The sequence below is a fragment of the Parambassis ranga genome, chromosome 9, assembly GCF_900634625.1.
Source record: "Parambassis ranga chromosome 9, fParRan2.1, whole genome shotgun sequence".
In the NCBI taxonomy this organism is placed as follows: domain Eukaryota; kingdom Metazoa; phylum Chordata; class Actinopteri; family Ambassidae; genus Parambassis; species Parambassis ranga.
Genome location: NC_041030.1, coordinates 8,157,267 through 8,180,862, shown reverse-complemented (window position 1 = coordinate 8,180,862; position 23,596 = coordinate 8,157,267). Strand labels below are relative to the sequence as shown.

At 45.3% G+C, this 23,596-nt stretch overlaps 1 protein-coding gene across 2 annotated transcripts in view; it reads right to left on the bottom strand.

Moving 5' to 3' along the window:
• Positions 1 to 23,008, bottom strand: part of hectd4 (HECT domain E3 ubiquitin protein ligase 4) — a 35,908-nt gene extending 12,900 nt beyond the window's left edge. The window contains exons 1-42 of one of the 2 annotated variants that reach the window (XM_028413398.1): positions 22,322 to 23,008; positions 13,441 to 13,994; positions 12,078 to 12,167; positions 11,860 to 11,987; positions 11,240 to 11,348; positions 10,501 to 10,639; positions 10,074 to 10,244; positions 9,786 to 9,978; positions 9,532 to 9,693; positions 9,341 to 9,454; positions 9,102 to 9,242; positions 8,789 to 9,024; positions 8,556 to 8,698; positions 8,346 to 8,416; positions 8,145 to 8,250; positions 7,926 to 8,046; positions 7,687 to 7,815; positions 7,104 to 7,228; positions 6,534 to 6,687; positions 6,323 to 6,426; positions 6,003 to 6,201; positions 5,769 to 5,888; positions 5,574 to 5,678; positions 5,321 to 5,484; positions 4,911 to 5,156; positions 4,641 to 4,833; positions 4,306 to 4,410; positions 4,111 to 4,199; positions 3,867 to 4,039; positions 3,432 to 3,567; positions 3,200 to 3,344; positions 2,918 to 3,084; positions 2,681 to 2,827; positions 2,406 to 2,590; positions 2,139 to 2,292; positions 1,756 to 2,036; positions 1,474 to 1,660; positions 1,299 to 1,380; positions 1,003 to 1,205; positions 749 to 884; positions 389 to 571; positions 93 to 257 (exon numbers count right to left, since the gene is read on the bottom strand). In XM_028413398.1, the coding sequence (XP_028269199.1) occupies positions 93 to 257; positions 389 to 571; positions 749 to 884; positions 1,003 to 1,205; positions 1,299 to 1,380; positions 1,474 to 1,660; positions 1,756 to 2,036; positions 2,139 to 2,292; positions 2,406 to 2,590; positions 2,681 to 2,827; positions 2,918 to 3,084; positions 3,200 to 3,344; positions 3,432 to 3,567; positions 3,867 to 4,039; positions 4,111 to 4,199; positions 4,306 to 4,410; positions 4,641 to 4,833; positions 4,911 to 5,156; positions 5,321 to 5,484; positions 5,574 to 5,678; positions 5,769 to 5,888; positions 6,003 to 6,201; positions 6,323 to 6,426; positions 6,534 to 6,687; positions 7,104 to 7,228; positions 7,687 to 7,815; positions 7,926 to 8,046; positions 8,145 to 8,250; positions 8,346 to 8,416; positions 8,556 to 8,698; positions 8,789 to 9,024; positions 9,102 to 9,242; positions 9,341 to 9,454; positions 9,532 to 9,693; positions 9,786 to 9,978; positions 10,074 to 10,244; positions 10,501 to 10,639; positions 11,240 to 11,348; positions 11,860 to 11,987; positions 12,078 to 12,167; positions 13,441 to 13,994; positions 22,322 to 22,468 (6,702 nt within the window). In that variant the 5' untranslated portion in view covers positions 22,469 to 23,008. The remainder of the gene's footprint in view (positions 1 to 92; positions 258 to 388; positions 572 to 748; positions 885 to 1,002; positions 1,206 to 1,298; positions 1,381 to 1,473; positions 1,661 to 1,755; positions 2,037 to 2,138; positions 2,293 to 2,405; positions 2,591 to 2,680; positions 2,828 to 2,917; positions 3,085 to 3,199; positions 3,345 to 3,431; positions 3,568 to 3,866; positions 4,040 to 4,110; positions 4,200 to 4,305; positions 4,411 to 4,640; positions 4,834 to 4,910; positions 5,157 to 5,320; positions 5,485 to 5,573; positions 5,679 to 5,768; positions 5,889 to 6,002; positions 6,202 to 6,322; positions 6,427 to 6,533; positions 6,688 to 7,103; positions 7,229 to 7,686; positions 7,816 to 7,925; positions 8,047 to 8,144; positions 8,251 to 8,345; positions 8,417 to 8,555; positions 8,699 to 8,788; positions 9,025 to 9,101; positions 9,243 to 9,340; positions 9,455 to 9,531; positions 9,694 to 9,785; positions 9,979 to 10,073; positions 10,245 to 10,500; positions 10,640 to 11,239; positions 11,349 to 11,859; positions 11,988 to 12,077; positions 12,168 to 13,440; positions 13,995 to 22,321) is intronic. The other variant, XM_028413399.1, reaches the window with a different exon arrangement.
• Positions 23,009 to 23,596: the final 588 nt, after the last annotated feature.

Genomic DNA, 23,596 nt, shown 5'->3' with positions numbered 1-23,596 from the left:
GTTTGTGTCAAGAGGGAAAGACACAATTGACATTCAGTTACCATTTTCCATACTGTTAAGGACTCGACTTTGTCTGATGCTGAAATTCTTACCTCAGATCTAGGAGTGCAAAGGCGTGATATTGGTACAGTCAGGATGTCTGAGGCTTTGCAAGTTTTCCTGTACTCGCAAGAAGGGAACTTGACAGTAGCAATGCCTTCCTGTTCATTTATGGACATAACTATGCCCACACTCCCCATAACTCCTTTACCAACAACCTGTGCAGCAGAGAACATTAACATTTCATGGAGTTGAACTGAAAACATAATGCCATTCTGTGTACTATTTTCTAGATAAAGAAAATTGTGACACAAGCTACACAATATGTATTTTGTCTGCTTTGACTAACCTGAACCTCAGACCCAATCTTAATGGTTTCTTTGAATCCTCCCAGGGCACAAAGTGCAGCTACAGCCTGTCTGCCAATAGCCTGCAGTTTAGCCAGTTTTCTGCCGCTGCTGCTGCCATTTTCCAGGATGCTCTCGGCGTACTTCCCAAGCTGCGGGATAAACATCAGTGCCCGAGAAAGTACCTACCGCAAAGGGCAAAAGTATTACACATATCATAAACAGCACCGTGAATGAGCAAACAGATGTCAGCCTAAATGGGAATTATTTCAATCATTTTTAACAGTCCAAGGAACTGCAGTGAGCAGCTGCAAGTCCTAATCTGGATAATCATTCTTAGGACAGGTATGAAAATGTTTTACCTTTTCAGCAGTGCTTGTCCAGATCTGAGCAGTGTTGGACTCAGGAGCTGTGAGAAGACTATGCAGGAGAGCAATAACCTCAGCAGCCATACTGTTGGCAACATGGCCACTGATAAATGGCCGGACAGGGTCTGACCTATTCAAGGCAGATTATAAGAAATGTTACAACCACAATAAAAACTGATCCCAACCACATACTCATGTTGCCCAAACTGTATTCTATGGTATATTCTTTTGTTGCACACAAACAGCACCTGGCCAACTCAGCATTCCTGTCTCTGCAAACAGCAGTCTGAGCTGTTTTCTTCTTGTCACCGGTGGTAATGCCCCCAGCAGCCTCTTGGGCCAAGGTCTCCACAGGTGGACCAACACTCACTATCAGACCAGACTGTGCCCACTTGTTGGCCTTTCGCAGGGCAGCAGATGCCTCTTCTGTGATCACTTCACAGCTTCCACTCTACAGAGAGTTGATAGTTGGACAGATGTAAAAATGGCATTTCAGAAACACTAGTTTTGATATTGTGAGCACCCACTAGGTTACTTGTTTTACCTTTGTCATGTCTCTGTCCATCTTTACCACCTTCTCCATGTTTGCACCAGTGCCAAGCCGAAAAGGACGCCCTTCAGAGCTGCTACATTTCAGACAGCAGAAGCACAATTAACTCTGAGTGATGGAGTGCTGCTTTTAATGTGAATTCAAAGTTAGGATCTTAAGGAAATTATACCTAAGAAGCGGTTGTAGAACCTCATGAGATGACTGGTCCTCTCGCTTGTGAATAAAGATTGACAGTTTGCCATCAACTGCTTCTCCCTCCTCACCAACATCCTCAGACTTAAGCGCTCCTTTTGAGCCAGTGCGGGACAGACTAGTGTCTGGCTCAGAGGAGCTGGGAGAGAGAAGTGTCTGACAGCCTGGCAAAAGAGTTATAATAAATATTAAACATGTTTTTAATAAGATGTGATTACACATACTGTATATTTTGTGCTTGTAAGTTGAAAAAACAAACCTGGTACTACATAATCTGCCAGCTTAGCTAGCAGCAAGGCAGCAATACGTGAAGCTGGGTCACTGGCATCCTGTTGCTCAGCATCTAGTGTGTTTATAGAGTAGCTCCATGAGGGTAGAGCCACATTACCACAGTCCTCAACACTCATGAGGGGCAGGGCAGCTCGGCAAAGCTGCAAGATGATTAGTACTAGCTTTGGAGAGGGTCTCTGGTCAAGCAGCAAGGACAAGAGCTTTGAGACACAGGCTGGCTGGCTCAGAATAGCCTTCCCAATGTGGCTCCTGGAATACAAATCAAAGTATATGCACATAAACAGTATGAATACACCCACGTAAAATATGAAGTATATGCCAATATAAATATATACATGACATAAACGTAACCTTGAAAGATCATTGAGGAGGCTAAGCACATCTTGTAAAGCATCATTTCCAGCTGCCTGATTTCCACAGCACTCTGTTGCTCTGGCAAGGTGATTGGTCAGAAGGCTGGACACCTGTCTTGCCAAACCAGAGTGAACTGCATCTGTAGAACCACCTTTGAAGAAAATAACATGATTACTAGACAAACATTACAGAAAATAAGAAAATACATTTATTTCATTTGAAAATGTTACAAACAATATAGTGGGGATTGTCTACTTTTCATACCTTCAACCTTTTCCCACTCAATGCATCGGTTGGCCAGGACCTGGAAAGCAGCCCAAGCCATAGTGGCCACCTTCTGCTTTTTGGTCTGCTTTTCATTCGAGCTGCATTCCCTCTGCCCACTTAAACTACAGAGACTATCCATGAGCTGAACCAGCCCACTCCGAACAAGACACTGCTCCTCACTCCTAAAATAATACAGGGAAGGGTAAGCAATAGAAGTTTAAACAGTATAGGAATATCAAAAGCCAGGGCCAGTTCAAATTGCATTTGCTTGCCTGGTGTAGGGTATGGTGCAAAGCAAGCCAATACTGTTGGCACAGGCAATAGGGTAGCGAGAACAAAGTGACACTACAGATGTCATGGTCTCCCCGAAGGCCTCCTGTACTTGCTCTACCATTCCACCACAGGTCAGTTCCTCAATCCTGCACAGATGGCACAAACAAAGGAGTGTAGAGGAAACACAATCTAAAATTCTTTCAGTAGATTTACATTCAGAGTGCCTCTTCTCTTACCTTGGGCCTCCCTGTAGTACCATAGTGACAGGCCCCACCAGGTGGGTGACACCACCCACTCTGACTGCAGCAGTGAGCAACTCCCTCATATGAACAAGTGCTTGCTTGCGTGTGCTGCCTCGTCTCCAACGCGTCTGGGCAGCAGACAGGAAACTGCTGCTTGAAACCTACAGATATGACAAGTACCAAATATCTCAATGCCAGAACAGAATTTGTCAGTTGATTCTAAACCAGCCATGGAAACTAAGAATTAAATAAAAAAATAATCAGTGAAAAACATACAGCCTGATCAGGTGTAGTTCCAATAAAGGCGAAGAGCTGTCCCAGCAGCACACTGTATGTTGGCTTGTCTCTGCTATCCTCTATGGCCAGAGACTGCAGCAGGGTAAAAGAGCTACTGCGATGACTAGTAGGATGGTGTCGCCTCCTATAGATGAACAAGTAAAGGGCAAAGTTGACCTCTACTTCAATGATTATATAACAACACATTTATCAGACTCAAACAGACAAATACCTTTGCGGAGCATGTGTAAACTCCAAGTCTTGATTAGCAATCATCTCCAAGTCAGATGGGGCAGACATGCTGCGTAAGAAGACTGGCTGCTTCACCATGGGTATCACTGTCTTAGCATCTGACACTGATTTAGAGGCTGTAAGAAAAATAGGACAAACTGGGTGAAACTCTTGGGTACAATGCCTTAGAGTGACTAACTTTTAATCATGCAGGAATTAATAACTGACTAATGAAAACGCTGACCGATAGAAAATATTGCAGTCTATTTCCAAAAATTCATTAAACTCAGATTACTGTATGTTGCATAACCAGAACCCCAGATTTAATAAGAACACTAGCTCAAGGACATTTCAGCAGAGTGAAGATTTGCCAACTCAGGCTCAGAATATCTTAAGGCCTGTTTGTCTTTTTAACATCAAACAGACAAATATGTACCTGGACCTGGAGTGCCAGCAGGTGTGGTGGTAAGACTTCTGCAATGTGGAGCGATGGTAACATGGAGCAGCAGCTCAGTGCGGTTCATCAGACTCTTTACCAGTGTTTTAGTTTTGGCAAGAGGGGTGCTATTTCTGATGTGTGTGATGTTCACCTCCTGAAAGAACTTCTCCCTGTCAGAACAAATACAATGTTAAAAACTGAAGTGACATGGATGCAGACAAGCCAATTTTTAATTACTTGCCTCAATGCAAGGACAACATTTTCCAAGTCACTATAATCAAGGGGGACCTCCTTCAGTGAGCAGAGTAATTCCAGTTCCTTCATTTTGTTCTGGAACAAGTGAGTACAAAAACAATCAGAGCATATGGTGTTGGGTTTGGTATAATCTCTTTTTTTCTACTCGAAAAAAGTGAATTGTGTATATGGGGCAAGCTACCTCAAAGAAGTGGTAGTCGTGAAAAAATGGAGTGTTGTTTTCCAGTTTTCCTTGCTGGGCCTCCTCTACCTCATTCTGCCACTTCTGTTCCAATTCTGCTACGCTCTGAAAGCAACACAGGAGATAATTAGACACAGAGTTAGTCTTTCACCGTGGTGCTGTTCTGGATAGTAGCCTCATTTACTTTTTTTCAACTAAAATCAGGTCTTCAAGTCAACCTTCACCTCATTGTCCTTGTATTTTTTTTATACCATGTATAGTATATTTTCAGCTAGTGGCAGACCCTTATAACATAAAGCAAATTGTGCTTTTAAAGCCATGTAACACAAGCTAACCTGTAGCTGACGCTCCATTGCATTGATCTTCTTGAAGGTCTCAGCCATGATCTTACAGACCAGGTCATATTCCTCTGCGTGATCCTCGCGGTACTGGTAGTTGACAAGTGACTGAAGGGCATCCACCAGGCCCAGATGTTTTATGACACATGATACGATAACCTCTTCCATGACATCTGGCCTAATCACCTCTCTTTTATAAAACAACAGACAGAATTAGAGTTGCATGCATGCATATCCTCTTTTAACGCTACAGAATAAACCTCTTACTTGATGCTAGGACGGAACTGTGGGCGGGCTCTTCCGGACACTTCTCGTAGCCTACCCATGATCCCTGGAGGAAGGCGGATACGAGGCAAGTCAAAGTAGGTCCCTGGCATAAGGCCTGGAGGTGGGATGAGGACGTCCGAGGGGTACGTGAACTCCCGGTCTTCCTCAATAGTGAGTGGCAGAGGTGAAGGGCTAGGAGTGAGTGCAGGAGATATCGCACCATTTGCTTCTACCTGCCACTGACACCTAAAGAAAAAAACAAAAGATGGTTATTTGCATGTCATCTGGGTTGCAGCAGTTGTGTTCAATAGGTGTTTTCTGCCACTGCAACTGCTACATTATAGTTTATCTATCACACAGAAGTCAATGTTGTTGGTAAACATTTTGTGGTATTGATTTAGCTGTGTCACCTTTGCAGCAGCTTTGAGCAGAGCAAGTCGTGGCAGGCTTCCTCTTCTCGTGTCACCTCTGGCCCATTATACAGAATGCGGAGCATTGAGCAAGCCAGGACCGACAAACCTAGAGCAAGGTCAGCCAGGAAGGGCAGGCCTCCAGACACATCCTCAGATGACTCCTGAAAGCAAAACAAACATTCTCTTGAGAATAAAAAAAAAAAAAAAATCACACTCCCAGTATCATAAAACATAGGGTCTACATTTTTACCTGAGCTCGGACAGTGCAAGAGAAACCCCACATGGCTTTATCAGGAGTGTTGTGTTCACGTCCACTCCTCATCTCAAAAGAAAATGTCACAGTGTCTCCTTCAACCTAATACAGAGCACATAAAACAAACCTCAGCAAGACTGCATGAGAAATATGTGCTCACTGTCTTTGTTTATGTATAACAGCTCTGATTACCTTGACAAGGTCTTTGGGCCATCCTGTTCCCAAGACACTGCGACTGCCATATCCCAGAGTGTTTCCTCCATACTCTGCTACCTTACGACTGTTTGTGTTGGGGCCAGCATAGATAACCAACTAAAATTGTAGAAAATACATTTAATAGACAACATTCCCTGCCTATTTCACAAACAGAAAAATTTCTCGAATGCGATCTACAAATAATGATGATCGTCAGGTAAGAGTCATTACCTTGTCATAGTCATACTGTGATGAGCAACGAGAATCAAAGCGAAGGTACAGGCAGCGAGCCCCTGGGATGTGTACTGTCTCCTTGAACTTGTAATTGTCTCTTACAGGATGCACTGTTTCCACGGTTTTCCCAGCAGCCCACGGGGCTGGGATCTTAAGACCTGTCAGGAAACCTGGCTCTTCACGTTCATCAAGAATTCTAAAATCAAGGACACACAACATATATTTCAGTTAGAAAACTGAGTTTAAATCTGCAAACGATGTAGCAGTTTTATCCAAAATGTAATCAGATTACTTTGGGTAATGTTTGAAAAACTCACTTGTCATCAGCCGTGCATGCTTTTGCTCCCTGTCCTAGAGAGCCACCCATAGGTAGAGGCTCTTCAGTGAAAAGTGGAGACTGAGTCTTTAATAACAGGGCAGTCTGGAAGACCATGAGTGGAAAAAAATATGTAAATTCTGATTATGAAGTACATGAAGAAATATCTCATTTATGCAAGAAATGGCTTTTGCACTGACAAAAACTCCAACCTGGCTTGTATATAGCACCAGCTGCACTAACTGAGGCATGAGAGCATCAGCGAGGGTGAGAGTCTGCAGGTTGGGGTGCATCAGAGAGGTGAGCAACACTGGCAGAAGGTGACCAAGCATAGTTGCTTTGGTAACCTGTTCCAAGCCCTTTAACCTGTAGAATGAGAGACAAATGTTAAGATGATGGTTCCTTGGTATAAAAATAAGACAAGACATTTTACACAGTGGTTTAAAATCTGCATTCATAAATTATCTCACACTAATATGTTTCATTCGTTTTGATCAGAGCACAGCTTTACTAAAGTTAAACAAAATCTTGTTTCATGGAGAAAGAGTACATGAGAGCCAGCAAAGAGCCAAATCCTGTCTGGTTTTATTTTTGTCAGTTACATTATGGTTTTATGGTAACACAAAGCCCCACAGACTGGCTTAAAAAATCTGCTTATGCAGTATTATGAATCACTAAGTGGTGAGTAGATTTTCCAGGAATCAACAGCAGCTACTGCAGCTACAAGACTGATCTCCTGCATAAAAAATTATTATTTTTTAAAAAATTACATTGAAATTTACCTGGTTTCTCTGTCAGGTATGTCGCTATTTATTAAAGCTGTGGTAACCTGCTGCAGGGTCTCCAGTACTTCATCACATCCCACCAAAATTTTGGTTGCAAGGGACAGGATGCTGCTTTGAAGCTCCTAACAAACACACAAGAATAGGACCACACTTACGTAACACTGCTTCCAAGACTTTCAGTGAATACATTCATGCAATAAGCTAATCATACAGATATTAACTATTATTGATATCAACATATTAAAGCAAACTCTTGACATTACACTGCATTTTGAACTTCAGTCAAATTAAATTGTAGGATTTTTTTTTTTAATCTGATTTATAAAGTTTGTAAAAAAACACTTAAACCAGATACTAAAAACAGACAAACTACACCAACTCAATTTTGACCTGGTTGGACAAAATTGATCAATAGTCAACAGAAAATATATAACAGGGTTGCTATAGTATAAAGTTAAGTTATACTATCAAAACTGCAAGGGGCATAACTCATTGCCTGCTCAGGTAGGAAGGCCTATTGATAGAGACACGAACATGCTCCACATGCACGGAGGTAGGGGTATTTAAAGGGGATGTTTACCTGTACCTTCATTGTTTCCCCTTGTAGGGAGCTGTCACTGTCGTCACTATCATCCGGACGGATAAGAATGGTGTTACTAAGGAGGTGGTTTTGAACAGCCATGAGGTAGCGCAGACTAGGTGAGACCACCTAAAGAGAGAGTGAAAAACATCTCAAGTTGGTGCAGACGTCCTATACCAAAGCATATGATCCATGTCAACGCAAATGGTATTTAAGTGGTGGAGAACTGATATTCATACTGGCACAGTGGATAGCAGCTTCTGGAAGTCATCTCGGGCGACAGTCTGACATTTGGTAATGAGGAGGCATGACTCCCGGACTACAGTCTTGAGGATACAATGCAGTAGCTCATCACTCAGTCTGTAAAAGAGCAACATTTCTATCACTTTTAACAAGCGTATCTGAAGCAAATTACTTTATGTTCTCAATGATGTGGTCAGGGCAGTGCTGCCACTTACCTGTAGTGGTCATCTTCTTCACTCCCAAATCTATTCTTCTGTAGTTGGTCTGCCAAGTTGGTAAGGATGACATCCCTAAGTTGAGACAGGCCATCGTTTCTTTCACCTATTACACACAAACAAAAAAACCCCGTCCTTGAGACATGCTTGCCACAAAACAGGTACCAGTTATATTGTAAATGAAATGTTTTCAATATTTACCTTCAGTTAGAACCAGTTTCAGTAGTTTGTTGAGTTCAGCCTCACCCTGATACAAAGTATTCAGGCCTGAGCTACAAAGATGAAGTAAAGCCAGTTAATAATCATAATAACAGATAATAGGACTGAAAAAAGAAACCAATACATTTGAGAGATGAACATGACATTACATAGAGAGAGAACATGAGCCTTATGTTTAAATTTATGACTTACCTGATGGCTAGGCACACCTCTTTCTGAATCTCTCCTCCTATCCGATCTACTGGAGCCATGAGTAGCTGCCACAGGAGCAGACCTGAACGACGCACACTCTCCCTATTTTGTTCCGACTGGGGATTGAAAAATCTAAACACAACCTGTAGAAGACAGACAAAAACATAAATGATGAGATGATCTTAAAATCGCGCCTATAAATAATTCATTTTATGCTAAACTGTCAGTTTGACCTGGAACACCACCAAGATGCACCGGATAATACAGGTGTCTCCATTGACCATGGCTTTCTCCATAATGTCACAGATGCTGCTGAAGTGACGGGCCTCAATGGGATGTTGTTTACCCAGTAGGGCTCCCAGGGGCAAACTGTTGCTGCTGGCTGCCAGCAGGTTGAGCTGGTGGATACACATAGCACCTACATGATGAAGTAGCTGGTTGATCACCTCACCAGTGGCCACTGTTTCCTCTGTGAATTGAGAAATTGGTCACATTTTTGACTGAATAATAAAAAGAGAAACTTAGTCCTAGAGCATTTTGCGTTACCTTTGGGCTCTTTGATGACATGGCTGACACCGAGCCTATGGCACACATGATGAAAGGCTTGGTTCCCAGGATTGCACCACTGGTCAATGTAATCACTTGAGCAGGTCCAGATCAAGTTGTTCAGTGCATCATAACATGCTCCTTTTAAAAAGATTACAGAAATATGTGGTAGTTTAGTATAAGGAAGTATATAAGGTAGTTTAGAATTTAAAAGAATAATGTAAAAGCATTGAGCTCACCTAGCCCAGCCACCTGGGCACCCCGGCCAAGAGAACTACCAGGAGCATCAATGAGGTCTGCACGGCTGCTGAACTGACCGTCAGCCAGGTTAAAGACCAGACTGGAGGCTAAAACTGAACAAAATTTTTTCTAAGATCAGTCTTATAACAAAAAAACTCAACACTATGTGGATTTGTCTGCGTTTTCTTACTTTTAAGTGAAGATAGGCTGCTGGTACCTCCAAATAGGGAGCGTGTGGCAGAGCTCCCAGATACACCCGGAGGGGAGACCAACATCACTAGATAGGTTCCACATACATACATTGGGGTCTTTCTCAAAGTCTTCAGAGGGAGCCCACAACTAGTATTGACAGCTGTGAAAGGTATAAGATAAACAGGAGTGTGTCATCAGAAAATATCTAAAATTACCATATTTGCACACATCAAAACAGAAAATTATTTCTACCTGACTGCTCCTCCTTGACTGTGTTAGTGATTGCAGAGCCTGTGAGTGCAGCCAATGTGGCAGAATGAGAGGCCCGGAAGCGTGACATTCGACTCAAGAGAAGTTCATTTAAGCACTTGGAAGACTCGCCTTCTTTGCGAGTAAGAATAACTCTCTCTTGCAAGATGTCTACAACACACAAGCCTGTTTGTGTCTGTAGTGTGGACAGGGGAAAAAACATTTAGGAGTCAATACAGACAAAGACAAACCAAAGAATACTGAGACTGTATGGTGGCATATAGTACTCACCGACAGATGAAAGACATCCATGAAGACAGAGTGGCCTTTTTGTGTCTTCTCATTGAGACTGGCTGGGGACCAGACCCAGTACAGGTAGGTTCCATCTGAGCAGAGGTGCAGCGTGGTCATGCTGCTGCCCACAGGGAAATGATGGGCTGGCATGGGCACAATCTGGCACACCTGAACATGGAACAGTTAAATATAGCTTTGGCTGTGGCTCTTGTTATTTGTACTGAATTTTCAAAAGCTGGGTGAGTTGCAAGAGCCCACTCTTGGACTGCACATACATTTTACATTAGTCTCGTTGCTGTATTAAAATCTATGAAGATGTTCTATTCCTGGCTTTACTGCATAGAGAGTTGTGATAATATAAACCTGCATTTAAATTAACAAGTAAGCATTAAATTCAAAATGGTGTAAAGAATGTAGACAGTACCTGGAGGGTGAAGGGGTCAATAACCTGGCACAGCTGATGAGGCTTGGCATCAAAGGAGGAGGGTCGATGGAGGAGGCGACCACTGCTGAAAACCACCCAGCCAGGCTCCAACTCTTCATTTCGACAGTACACAAAACCCCTACACAAACACACAATGTGATTAAGATTGATATTATAATTATTACATAGCTGAGATACCCAGATGTGATCACACATTCCATAATCAAATAACTGCGTATAAATACAAATAAAAAAGCAACTAAATATCAGAGGTTTATGCGGTTTGACGTTCCAGATTTAAAAACCATTAAATGTAGTTTCTGAGCTCCTGGAACTCAGTTTTTCCATTATTTGTGTTGTTTAGACCATAGGCATGCAGCCTGGAAATCACATGACCCCCTTAATAAAACAAAGCTATGATTCACTAGTATAATACTTGCCAACTCATTGATGTAAATCTGCAAGATAAAAAAAAAAAAATCTATGAAACACTGAAGGGAAGCTGCCCTCGGCTTGCAATCTGAGTAATTTGCTACCACAGCATAAAATTCAGATGCAGAGCACACACTGTCTTATGTCCCCTTTAAAATCAACCAAGTCGATCAAAGACAGTTTAGAGGGTGTGGGTGATTGAAAGGAGATATTTTTAGTATTTCATTTTTCCTTCTGTCATTTTCTCTTGCTATTGTCTGAATGTTGTAGCTAAAGAAACGAAGGCTGGAAAGCAGTGTCACATTACCTCAGTGTCCCATGTAAACCAGAGCCCAGTTTGCTGAGTCCTCTCCCAGAGGAGTTAGTGGTATATAGATATAGCCCATCTGTGGCTAGACAGCGCCCCAGGTCAGTGTCTGTAAGACACAGGCCAAAAACAAATTCAGCAGGAAGTAAATGACAGACAAATTAAACATAAGAATGACAACTCGGGTTGTCACATAAAAGTAGAGAGGCCAAAACAAGGAGAGAACATCAGGATGCTGAACAAGGCGGACCATCCCTAGGATTTGTGTATGTATGTTGTATGTTTTATTCTTTTTGAAAGCAAAAAGATCTACTGTTGGGTTAGCTTAAATGTAAATCTACAAACTTGCTTTACATTATTATAAATGGATATATGCAGTGATCATCTTCTATCACTCCACAAGGTCAGCTAATTGATTGCTGGAACACCACTCACCCCTATGCTTTATCCCCAGGGCTTCTCATAGTCACAACAAATCCTTTCTTTAGTTTCACCATAAGGCAAAATGACCTCACAATATGAATGCTTACAGTATATGGTATATAACAAGGCCAAATTAGAAACGACAATGAACTCCCCACCCACTCCTTATTTCTGGCATTTAAAACAACATTTTTTACCTTTATTTTCTGCTCCTCCAGCAGAATTATCAGGTGTGGGCAACATGTCCTCAAAACCCCAGGACACACTGTGTTTGCCTCCCAAGAGGCAGGATGGAGACCCTGGGCCTCCTTCCAGGAGCAAAAGTCTAAAGCAGAAGAAATACAGAATGGTTACATGTTGGGAATGACATTAATAATCAGCTCCTGTTTCTGTTAAAATAAAGTACTGCCCTGACCTGTACAGGACATCTGACACAGGTAGCTGGCCCAGATCGGTTTGTTTCTGCAGCAGATGAATTGTGTGTATAAAGGTCTTTAGAGATCCCCTGAAAGACAGTTTAGCAGATACGTCAGAGGGCCTCAGCAGGGAACACAAATGAAAGCCTACTGTGCAGCTTTTCTGAAACTGTAAGAGGAATAACTTGGGTTAAATTGTGGAAGGGCTGTGCTGTAATGAGCAGAGAATTAATGTGTTTTTTTAATAATAAAATAATATTTTGCATTAAAATGCAACAATAATTACTAGACCATGATTCTCTGTTAGTGTAATGTCAGTATTCATTCAGTGATTGAGAAGCATTTATAAGCTACTAGGAGACTAGCAAAATTCAGAACAGTACGCAATGTCTGCTTGACTCGATATTTACATGTTCAACTAGAGACAACAAAAATGAAGCACCTCCCTCTGTGCTTTCCTATGTAAGCCTATTGACAGCTGATGCCAAACACATGGCTATGCAGTCCATTTGCTTACTTTACCCTCTCACATAGGGGATTTACTAACAGACCCATTAGAGGTGAGGCGGGAGTGAAGCTGATAGCCCTTTAATTAGCTCCCACTGTTGGTGAAAAGGCACAGTGGCTGGATGATTCCCCGCAACAAAGAGCTCTCAGGCTCAACAGTGGATGAACAAAGAGCAGAGAGTTCTGGTTTTGACAAGTCAAGATCAGTTGTCACAAACAGAAGCTAGAGTTCAGGCACAACAAAAAAAAAATCAAGCACATTCTGCTTTTCAGTAAGGAAAAACACAGATTACAAATACATGTTGTAGTGGCAATGTAGGTCATCCCTTCCTATATACACACACTAGGCACAGGACCTTGTCAACCCCATAAAGGTCCTCTACTCAGCTATGCTTTGCAAGAACCAGTGCAACTACCACGTGCAAATGTAGCACAGTTCAAAATACAGGAAGCTTTGGTTAATACCAGAGAGAGGTCAGAATGTTACTGACTCTGCTTTGACAATGTGCTGACTGAGCAGGAAAGCCTGTTTACACCCTAATGGTGTATATGTAAGTCAATTGCAATATGTTCACCAACACTTGTAACATGCATGATCAATCATGCAGTGTGGCCACAAAGAGAGAGAAACTAATAACATGCTTCTAAATAGAGTCAAGCATTTTCACTTATATACTTCCTTAATGACATTATTTCCACTGCCTCCAAGTCTGAGTGAGTTCTTGTACTCACTTAGTAATAGCCCAACAGTACACACCACTCTACTGACCCCTAATGAATTACTGGTTTAATGCACGGTCTCCAACAGAAGGATCTTGAGAATTCTGGAATACAAACAAGGAGAGAATTTCTCACCTGGCACAGGCAAGAGCCACAAGTGCAGCAGCAGCATTTTCCCTCTGTCTGTGCGTGTGAAGGATTCTTGCCTGAGCCTGCCCCACGGGTTGGCCTGGCTCCTGGGCACCATCTTCCAGCCACGAGCACAGGAGTCCCTCTAGGCCATTGAGGCAGTCAGCGGGCTCTTTGCTGAGGCTGAGCGGCTGGCAGTCCCGGAGGCAAGCTAGCAGTACCTCTGCTGTGACACCACAGAGCGCCGGGTCACTACGAGTCTGAGACTGCAAAAGGGGGAACACCAGCAGCAGACCGACACGGGAAGTGAAGGGCGCCTGCTCGGGTTGCTGGAGCAGACCTTGTCTCTTGAGCAAGGCCAAGGTCTCCTCATCAGCCCCTCCAGTCCCCTCTCGCTCCTGCTGCTCCTCCAGGGCCAGCTGCCGCTGCGCCCCCCACAGGCCACGCAGAGCATTGAGACGGTACTCCAGCAAACGCGCATATGCGTTGCTCTGATTGCCACAGACAGCGCGCAGTCGCTCCGCTAGCTCTACTGGGTTCTTCGTCTCAAATGTTAGAATCTGGAATACAAAGGAGGAATATTTGAATGACAGTTTACATAGCCCGTGGTAACAATTCTAGCAGACAGACATCAACCTTCCTGCCATGGTCTGGCTACATACAAATTAAATTTTCCTTGTTAGAAAGAATATTTCATTAGAGGAAGAGTGTCTGCAGAAAAGATAAAGTCAAATACAGACGAACAACAGGGGAGAATTTATAATCTACTGGCAAGGACTACAATTTTGTTTAAATATTCAATGTTCATAAATGTTCAATATTTCAATGAAAAGCATAGATAATTTTAATGATTTACCTAACGGTCTTACAGAATTTCATAGTAATGTGATGAACACAATAGATCATTTTCAGAAAGTAAGCTCTTGTGTATACAGCTCTTTGCACTATAAAATACTGGTCAGATAGTAAAGCACATTTGGTATAGCCTATCACAAGTAAAACAATGTGCCTCATGTGCACTTAGGCAGCATTTCAGGTATTGATTACACTCTGTAGCCCACGAATCAGTGACTTGAAAAAAATCCATTATGCCATTTAGCAGGCACAATTTGTATTGATTCAATTTCAGAAACACTACTTATGTTACAGTAACACTCCTATCTGGATGCTGGGCCTTTTCTCAGTTGCTCTGCAAAACAATACTGCAAGTGGATAAAAATAGTCATCATCACAACACCTACGAAAACAGCTGTGAATGACCCAGTCAGCCTTAAAGCTGGACATAGAGCCTGAGAAGAAGAAGACAAATGCTGTGTATTTGGGGGGATGCATTTTGGAATGAGTGACTACCTACCAAGCAACAGATCAACAAACAACTACTGTAGTGCAGTTTTGTACAATATGAAATGTTCAGGTTTTTCAGCATAATAAACATGTTTTGAAAGATGAGCCTCCCCTCCCCCCTCATGGCCTTACCTGCATACCCATGCTGATCCTGTCCCAGTATAACTATACCCTAATCTATGTTTAGTACCTGACCCCCTCCAGATTCATAATATATGGCATTTAATACCATAAAATGTCCATATGCCACAATAAATTTGTAAACCTTACTTGTAAGCCAGCTTAACCAGTAATGTTACAACAAGACCATAAACAATAATTGCTTGTAACGTTTAGACAAATACAAAACCACTAAACGGCCCCTCAATTCATGCTTGCTGCAAATGCTTTTAACAACATACTGGGGAATTTGATCACTGAATAGAACAGGAGTGCTCAGAAGCTATTGTGTTTCTCATAGTTGTAGACTAGTGCTAAGAGCATGATGTGTCAAACTATGCTAACCACTTTCCCCATTATACCGTTATTACGATAATAACCAAGTCCATCTGTCAACCAGAAAGGCTACATCTTTGTTAATCTGTTGAATTCTGTTAAAAATGTTCTACAGCAAACAAAATGTTTTGTTATGTTAGCACAGCAATATGAATTTAGCCAAGATTTTGAATTTATATCTGTCCTAGATTGCTATATTAAAGTTTTAGAAACCAATTGTGACCTCATTTTTGTTTGCATGTTTGATTCAGATCATTTAAAGTGTATTTCCAATATTGTTGTAAAGTCAAAGCTAAAGATCTAAAACTGTAAACTGCTGACTGCAGATCTGTAGTTTGATACGACAAAATAATGGATGACCTATACATCCATTAAACCGAACTAATTAAAACAGCTACTGTTACAGATTCCTCAACCAGCAGCTACTAGGACACCAGCTGAAAAACATGTGGCACACAGGACTGACAGGCCAGGACTGATGGATGCAACTTGCTGTAGCTTTAAATCTGACTGCATATAGAAATATCGACAATGTAAATATACATTGTTAGCTCGAAGTTTCTATCAGCATCATTGTAACGTTTCTGAAATCTAACAACACACACTTCCGGTTTCACGATGTTGCCTTCAGAATAAAAGCCTTTAAGTAATACCGTGTACCTATCTATATTTATTTAGAACATTACATGTTATAACTGACAAATACTTTAATTATCATTGTATGCAATAGATGTCCCAGTTTTTAACTGTACTTCATAAATCGAAGGTGTGCAATTTGACATTCAAAGTACATCTATGAAATGCATTTTAACCCATGAGGTACTTTAAAATTAAACATTGTTGCGACCTTCATTTAAACTGCCATTCATTCGTTTGCAAACCATATTTTGGAGGAAACGACAGGAAGTGAATTGCCCATAGCTGCCTCCTTAACAGTGAATCAATAACAAGCAGGGCTGGAAACTGGAGGTTATGGCTATAACCATGGTTCTCTGATTAGCATGAGTGAGTGTCTCACTATGGGAGAACGCCCCCTGCGTGATCCCGACAGAAGCTTTAATTACACTACACCAGCCCTTGGGGCTGGTATCAGTGACGTCTATGTCAGGAGGGACCGCCCTCCTCCTATATAATAGGCTGACATAGCTTCAGTCGCCATTCAAACAAGCTCACCTCTTCCTCGCTTCCATAGCAAGGAGGGTGGTCTGGTGAGACACTCACTCATGCTAATCAGAGAACCATGGTTATAGCCATAACCTCCAGTTCTCTTTCATAGCATTCGTTTCGTGTCTCACTATGGGAGAAATACTGACTCCCGGATTGCCAGACATGCCTGTAAAAATGACAACTGTCCCAGAGGGGCCTCACGAAGAGTGGGTTGTACCCCGTGAAAACCCTACCCCAAGAACTGAATGTGCCAGGGTTGGAACCGTAACATCCAACTTGTAAAACCTAGCAAAAGTGTGGGGTGAAGCCCAACTTGCAGCTGCACAAATTTCCTGGGCTGAAACCCCCTTAAAGAGAGCCCAGGAAGCAGCAAGGCCCCTAGTGGAGTGCGCACGCAGACCAGCAGGAGGCGGAAGACCTTTGGTCGTGTAAGCCAGAGCAATAGCCTCCACAATCCAGTGGGAAAGCCGCTGTTTTGAGACTGGCTTGCCCACACATGGCTTAGCCCAGGACACAAACAACTGGTCACTCTGCCTAACACCCTGAGTCCTGTCCAGATAGGTCCTTAGTGCACGGACCGGACACAGCGTATGCAGACGCCGATGCTCCTCAGAGGAGTAAGGCGGTGGATAAAAAGCAACCAGCTCTATTGGGGAGAGAGACCCAACCACCTTTGGGATAAAGGCTGGGTTAGGCTGCATACTGACCCTCTCGCCCCCTGGTGAAAAATGGGTACAAGCCTCGTGCACAGACAGGGCATGAACCTCACCGACGCGCTTAGCCGAGGCCAAGGCCAGGAGCAGCGCTGTCTTAAGAGATACCACCTTCAAGTCCACCTGATCCAGTGGTTCAAAAGGTGGACCAGAAAGAGCATCCAGCACCGTGGGCAGGTCCCATGACGGCGTAAGAGACCTAGATACCGGCAATTTACGTCGTGCACCTTTCATGAACTGACACACCAGAGGGTGTCGACCCACAGATTTACCATCAAAACCAACATGGCAAGCAGAGATTGCCGCCAGGTACACCTTGATGGTTGAAAAAGATTTTTCCTTCTCAATGAGGTCCTGCAGAAAGGATAAAATCACCCCCACAGAACACTGAAAAGGAATGGCCTGGGACTCCGAGCACCAGCTCTCAAACACTTGCCACTTAAGCCCATACAACTTCCTAGTCGATGAGGCCCTAGCACATTGAATAGTCTCAATGACACTGTTTGGGAGTCCTGTTGAGTTCAGGTTAAACCACTCACGGGCCAGGCCCACAGAGCCAGCCTCTCTGGGTGAGGGTGAAATATTTCCCCTCGTGCCTGGGATAGCAGGTCCCTGCGTAATGGCAGCTGCCAAGGCGTGCCCGCCAGAAGCTGGTAAATCTCCGCCATCCAGTGTTTCGCTGGCCAGTGCGGAGCCACCAGGATTACGACCAGCCCCTTCTCCCTCACTCTGGCCAGAGTTGGAGGGATGAGAGCCACTGGGGGAAAAGCATACAGGAGAGCACGTGGCCACTCGTGTGCCAGTGCATCGATCCCCAGCGGAGCCACTCGGTCGTGCAGGGAGAAGAACAGCGGACACTGGGCATTCTCCGCTGACGCATAAAGGTCCACTGCCGCCCGTCCATACCGCAGCCAAATCTGCTTCACCACTTCTGGGTGAAGTCTCCAGTCTGCATATAGAGGGATCCCCCTGGAGAGTAGGTCCGCCCCGCAATTCAGTACGCCTGGAACATGAGTCGCTCTCAGTGACTGAAAGTGCACATTGCTCCAGACTATCAGTCTGTGTGCCAGCGCATGCAACCGCAGAGATCTCAAGCCTCCCTGCCTGTTGATGTAGGCTACCACGGTGGAGTTGTCTGTCCTCACTAGGACATGGTGTCCCCGCAGCCAGGGGAGGAAATGTTTTAGAGCCAAATGAACAGCAATCAGCTCCAGACAGTTTATGTGGGTGAAGCGCATGTGAGGGCCCCACTTCCCGTTCACTGTCCTCCCTTCGTGTGTAGCACCCCAGCCTGTGAGAGAGGCATCTGTAGAGATCACCTTCCTGGCCGAAACAGTTCCCATGGTAGCCCCCTGGGTCAGAAACCCTGGGCTCTTCCACTGGCGCAGAGCCAGTGAGCAGTCCACAGAAACCCTCACCCGTCGATGACCATCTCGGAGAGGATCTAGGCCAAGGGAGGCTACCCAACGCTGAGGCCCTCTCATGTACAGGCGTCCCAGGGGTATCACCGCCACAGACGAGGCCATCAGGCCTAACAGCCTCTGACACTGTCTGAGTGTGACTGTGTTGCCCCTGTGAAACAGTGCAAGGCATCCTTTCATTGCCACCACCCTGTCCTGAGACAGGAAAACTCTGCCTTGGAGAGAGTCCAAAGTCAGGCCTATGAAGGTGATGCACTGAGAAGGTGTCAACATGCTTTTTTCCATATTCAGGCGAAACCCCAAACTCACCAGATGTTCCCTGAGAACATCTGTATGGTGGGCCGCCTCTCGGGGTGTAGAGGCTGCGACAAGCCAGTCGTCTATGTAAGTGGCCACGCGGATGCCTCTCTCCCTGAGTGGGGCTACAGCTGCCTCTGTGCATTTCGCAAACACTCTGGGACTCAATGACAGGCCGAACGGCAGCACCATGAACTCGTATGCTGTCCCTCGGAAGGCAAACCTGAGAAACTTCCAGTGTGGAGGATACACTGGAATGTGGAAATATGCATCCCTCAGGTCGACAGATGTGAACCAATCGCCTGCCCGCACGAAACGCAGCAGAGAGGTGTGTGTCAGCATCCTGAATTTGTATTTCCTTAAATAGTGGTTCAGGGCTCTGAGGTCCAGGATGGCCCTCATCCCCTGCCCCCCCTTTTTTGGAACCAGGAAATACCTCGAGTAGAACCCGCTGTGGGCCTCCTCGGGCGGGACAACTCTTATTGCTCCTTTCCCCCTCAGAGTGGAAATTTCCTCTAGGAGAATGTTTGCGGATTCTCCCTGAGCATGAGAAAAAATCATCCCTTTGAAATGAGGTGGAACGGCTCTGAATTGAAGTCTGTAACCCTTCTGAACGGTTCTCAACACCCATTCTGACCGTGTGCAGGCCGCCCAATTCTCTGTGTGCAGAGAAAGCGGGCTGACCGGCAACTCTGTCATATGTGGTACGTTGGCGCCCTCTTGAGGTCGAGGTGCGTAACACCCAACGCCCATCCGCCCCGGTGACTCCTGCCTGCTGCATGGAGGTGCCCGGGCGGACCGCGTCACAGCCGCGGGGATGTTGGTCCCCGCGGGCTGTGTTATAGCAGAGAAGATAGTTGTGTGTCTTAACATATCTTTTTTCTGCATTTTTTTCATAGTCATAGTCAACAGCGCCCTCGGCTCTCTGCCTGGATGCGCATTGGACTGTTTTATTACAGAGTGCAAGACAGAAGTGCTTGTGCAACACTGAGAATGCTGTCTGTGTTTGTTGGGCACTCGAACGTGAACACCGGCCCAAGTGCTGCACTCTATGTGGGCAACGTCCCGCAGAACCCGCTCTGGAACTGAGCTGGAGAAGGGCAGGGCGACCCGTTGGGGGGGCAGCCTGGGTCGGCCCTCCACCTGGGGAGAAGCGGTCAGGCCTGCCGCTTCTTCTTCCTCACCGTCGCGGTAGCGGGTTGAGGTGGTGGAGCGGCTTGCCGAGCATGGGGAGACTGCTTCCTAGCCCATGGGTTGCCGGCGCTTTTAGGGGCTGGAGGGGCTGCCTGCGTCTTGGACACCTTGGGGATCCGATAAGCAGGAGCCGGGTGAGAGACAGCCTGAGCATATGACTGACGCGAAGTGCCGGGAGTAACAGGTGGAGCCCTCCTCGGCAGGCAAAGTTTCAGCGCCTCATCATCTCTCTTTTTCTCCTCACATCTCTTCTGCATGGAGGCAACAGCCGAGCCGAAGAGCCCATGAGGGACGACCGGAGTGTCGAGGAGCTCCTCTTTCTCCTTAGTCGTGAGGTTGGTGAGCCCCAGCCAGCGCGCTCTCTCTTGCAGGACCATAAGACCCATGGCTCTTCCCGTGGCTTGGATAGCCACCTTGTGGAGGCGAAGGACGTGGTCCGTAATGACGCAGATTTCTTCCCACAGGGAGTTATCTGGTTTAGCCGTCATGTCCTCCTCTAATTCCGCCTGGTAGGCCGTCAGGATAGAGGAGGCGTTGAGAGCTCTGGCCGACAGAGCCGCCGCCTTATAACACTTGTCAGTGAGGCTGGACTGAAAGCGGTCTGTCTTGGAGGGAAAAGATGAAACCGAGGAGGACAGGGACGTCTTCGGGTGAAGGTGTGTCGCTACCAGCGGCTCAATGGGAGGTATTTGGCGGATGCCGTTAGCCTCCATCCCCTCGCAATCCCACAGGGAGCTCCCCGAGATGGGGTGTTTCTCGCTGTATGGTTTAGCTTTCCACGTAGCCGCTATCTCATCAAGCAGCTCTGGGAAAATTGGCAGCACTTGTTTCCCCGTCTTCTTTGCTTTGGGCAGCTTCTTGCCATCAAAGCGAGACCTGACTTCCTCGGCTTGAACCGTGGGCCACGGGATGTTGAGCCTTACAGCGGCACGTTTGCACATGTCCTGCATGTCGAGATCCAGGGGAGAAAGCGCCGAAGGGATTTCTCCCATCGCGACGCCCGGCTTTGCAGCCCCGCCGGTGACGCTGAAGTTAGTTTCTTCTTCGTCACCGTCTGATAACAGGAGCTCGGAGTCGGCAGACTCTCCCTCCTCGTCATCAGCGTCTCGTCTCGGGTCGACACGGATAAGGCTCTCCCATCCCTCCTCTGACGGGAAACAGGAGTCTGCAGTCTGGGGAACTGCGTCTGCCCAACTCAGCCCGGGCGGCAGCGCTTCAGCCGCCCCACCCGACATATCCACCCCGCCTTGCGGCGAGGCTGTCTCCGACAGCAGTGGGTCACCGCCGGACAAACTAGCCTGGCGAGCTAGCCGTCGGCGGAGCAACTTGCGTGGGAAAGCAGCGCAGTGGATACAATCGTCCGTGGAGGACATAGCCGCCTGCGCGTGAGGTACGCCCAGACATGCTGCACACACGGGGTGAGTGTCCCAGCTAGACATTTTATTGCCGCAGGGGCAAAGCTTTGGGCTTTTCCCGACTTCAGCGGGGTTGTTAGCCGTGGCCATGACTAGCATAGGGTTCAAGGGCGCTAGCGTTAGCTTGTGCAGCTACTGGTTGTGTTCAGGGAAATATGGCTATTTTCCTGGCTAGCCTGTGATGAGGTATCGCTACCTGCTGTGGGTATTATTAGCGTGAGCTGTATAGTGGTATTGCTACCTACAGACGATGCTAACGCACCCGCTGTTAGCAGAAGTATCGCTACTTCGGCTGTGACAAGTATTGCTACTTGAGGCAAGAGTATTTCTACTTTCACCGATAGCGTGGAATAGTATTTCTACTATTCTTCAGCTGTGAAGCAACCGTGTCGTGTGGGACCAAGCGCCCGGTGACCGAGTTTTCACTCGAATCAGTGGGCAGTTTAGCTAGGCACCCAGTAACACAGTTGTCATCAGGCTTCTGTGAGAAGCGAGAAGAGGTGTTTGAATGGCGACTGAAGCTATGTCAGCCTATTATATAGGAGGAGGGCGGTCCCTCCTGACATAGACGTCACTGATACCAGCCCCAAGGGCTGGTGTAGTGTAATTAAAGCTTCTGTCGGGATCACGCAGGGGGCGTTCTCCCATAGTGAGACACGAAACGAATGCTATGAAAGAGAACTTGCAAACGTCTGTGCAGCCGTTATCTTATCACTGAGTATGTTCTGCTGGTGACAGTTAAAACAATTTTACGTCTCAATAAAAAGACACCATGAGTACAACAGCAATCCCAATACCCAACTCTTTGTATGGTCGAGTGTGTGCGATGGCTTTCACCCACCTCTTGCTCGGTGTCCCCCTGCTCCGAGACTCCAATTTCACTGGGCAGTTCGGCCAGATCTGTGACCCGAATGAGTCCGTCGTGGAGAAAAATTGTCTCCTCTTTTACCGAAAGCCATTGGGACGAATCCACCGCCCCGGAGCCCATCGCTCTCTCCTCCGAAAGTGATGCCAAAGGGGTCGAACATTAAAAATTCAGTGACAGAATGACAGAAACGCCCTAGCTAGCCTGCTAGCGAGCTACAATAACATAAGTGTCGTTACTGTGGCTGTCTTCTCTGACGATGCTGTGGGACAGGGCAGGCTGTAGTGATAGGTTACTAACTATCAGCCGACAGCCATACAGCGAACACAAGCAGAACTGGCAGGTCCACTTCACATTACATGGGTGCTCCTTTTGGCTAACAGCGGCTGCTAGCTGTCTGGCTTGGTTAGCTGAAGCGGAGCTAACTTACCGTACGGTATCGTTATAACGTTACCGAGCAGAGTGGGCGTGACACCCGTATTAAATCCGTTATTGCGTCGCACCGTTAAAACGATAATCTTCACAGGACGAAAACGCCATCAGCTGCAATTTCATTTCACAGCTTATAACTGAAAACGGACAGCTCCGCTAACGGCCCAGCCGCTGTGTCAGTTCCTGGGCAAGATAATGAGAGTCACCAAGCTGTCAGTGCGACGCCATGTTTCCAAGGCCAACTAGCTACTCCCAGCATACACCGCGGCCCAGAATAAAAGCTGTCAAAAATTCTGAGTTCATTCTAGCACCCAAGAGCAAATCACTGAAACTACAAGAAAATTATCATCTTTGAAAAAAGTCTTTGCACCTTTCGGCAATAGAAATGTGTTTAATGTATTGCATTTTATAATTTTTAAATAAAATATAACCCATCTAGAAAAAATTATAATAAAACAATTAAGCTTACCCCCTAAAACCTTATACATTTAGTGACAATATATATCTTTTGTCTACACACATTACAGAACAATTTGACAGTGTGTTGCCAAACACTGTGCTGAATGTTTTGCACAGGACAAAAGTACAGTTTAAAGCCTTTTTGTATCATTCATACGCCTGACCATAATATGTACTTTAAAATAATATTACAATGACACAATATTATATTAATAATTATTCCTGTTATGAATATGATTACATGCAGGTTGTTTGGGAAACAAAAGTTATTTTCTTACTGAATCAAAACACAGCACACATATAAGAATTCCAGTGCTTTATGAAAATAACTTAAAATCCACTGCTTAATTAAACAGAAAA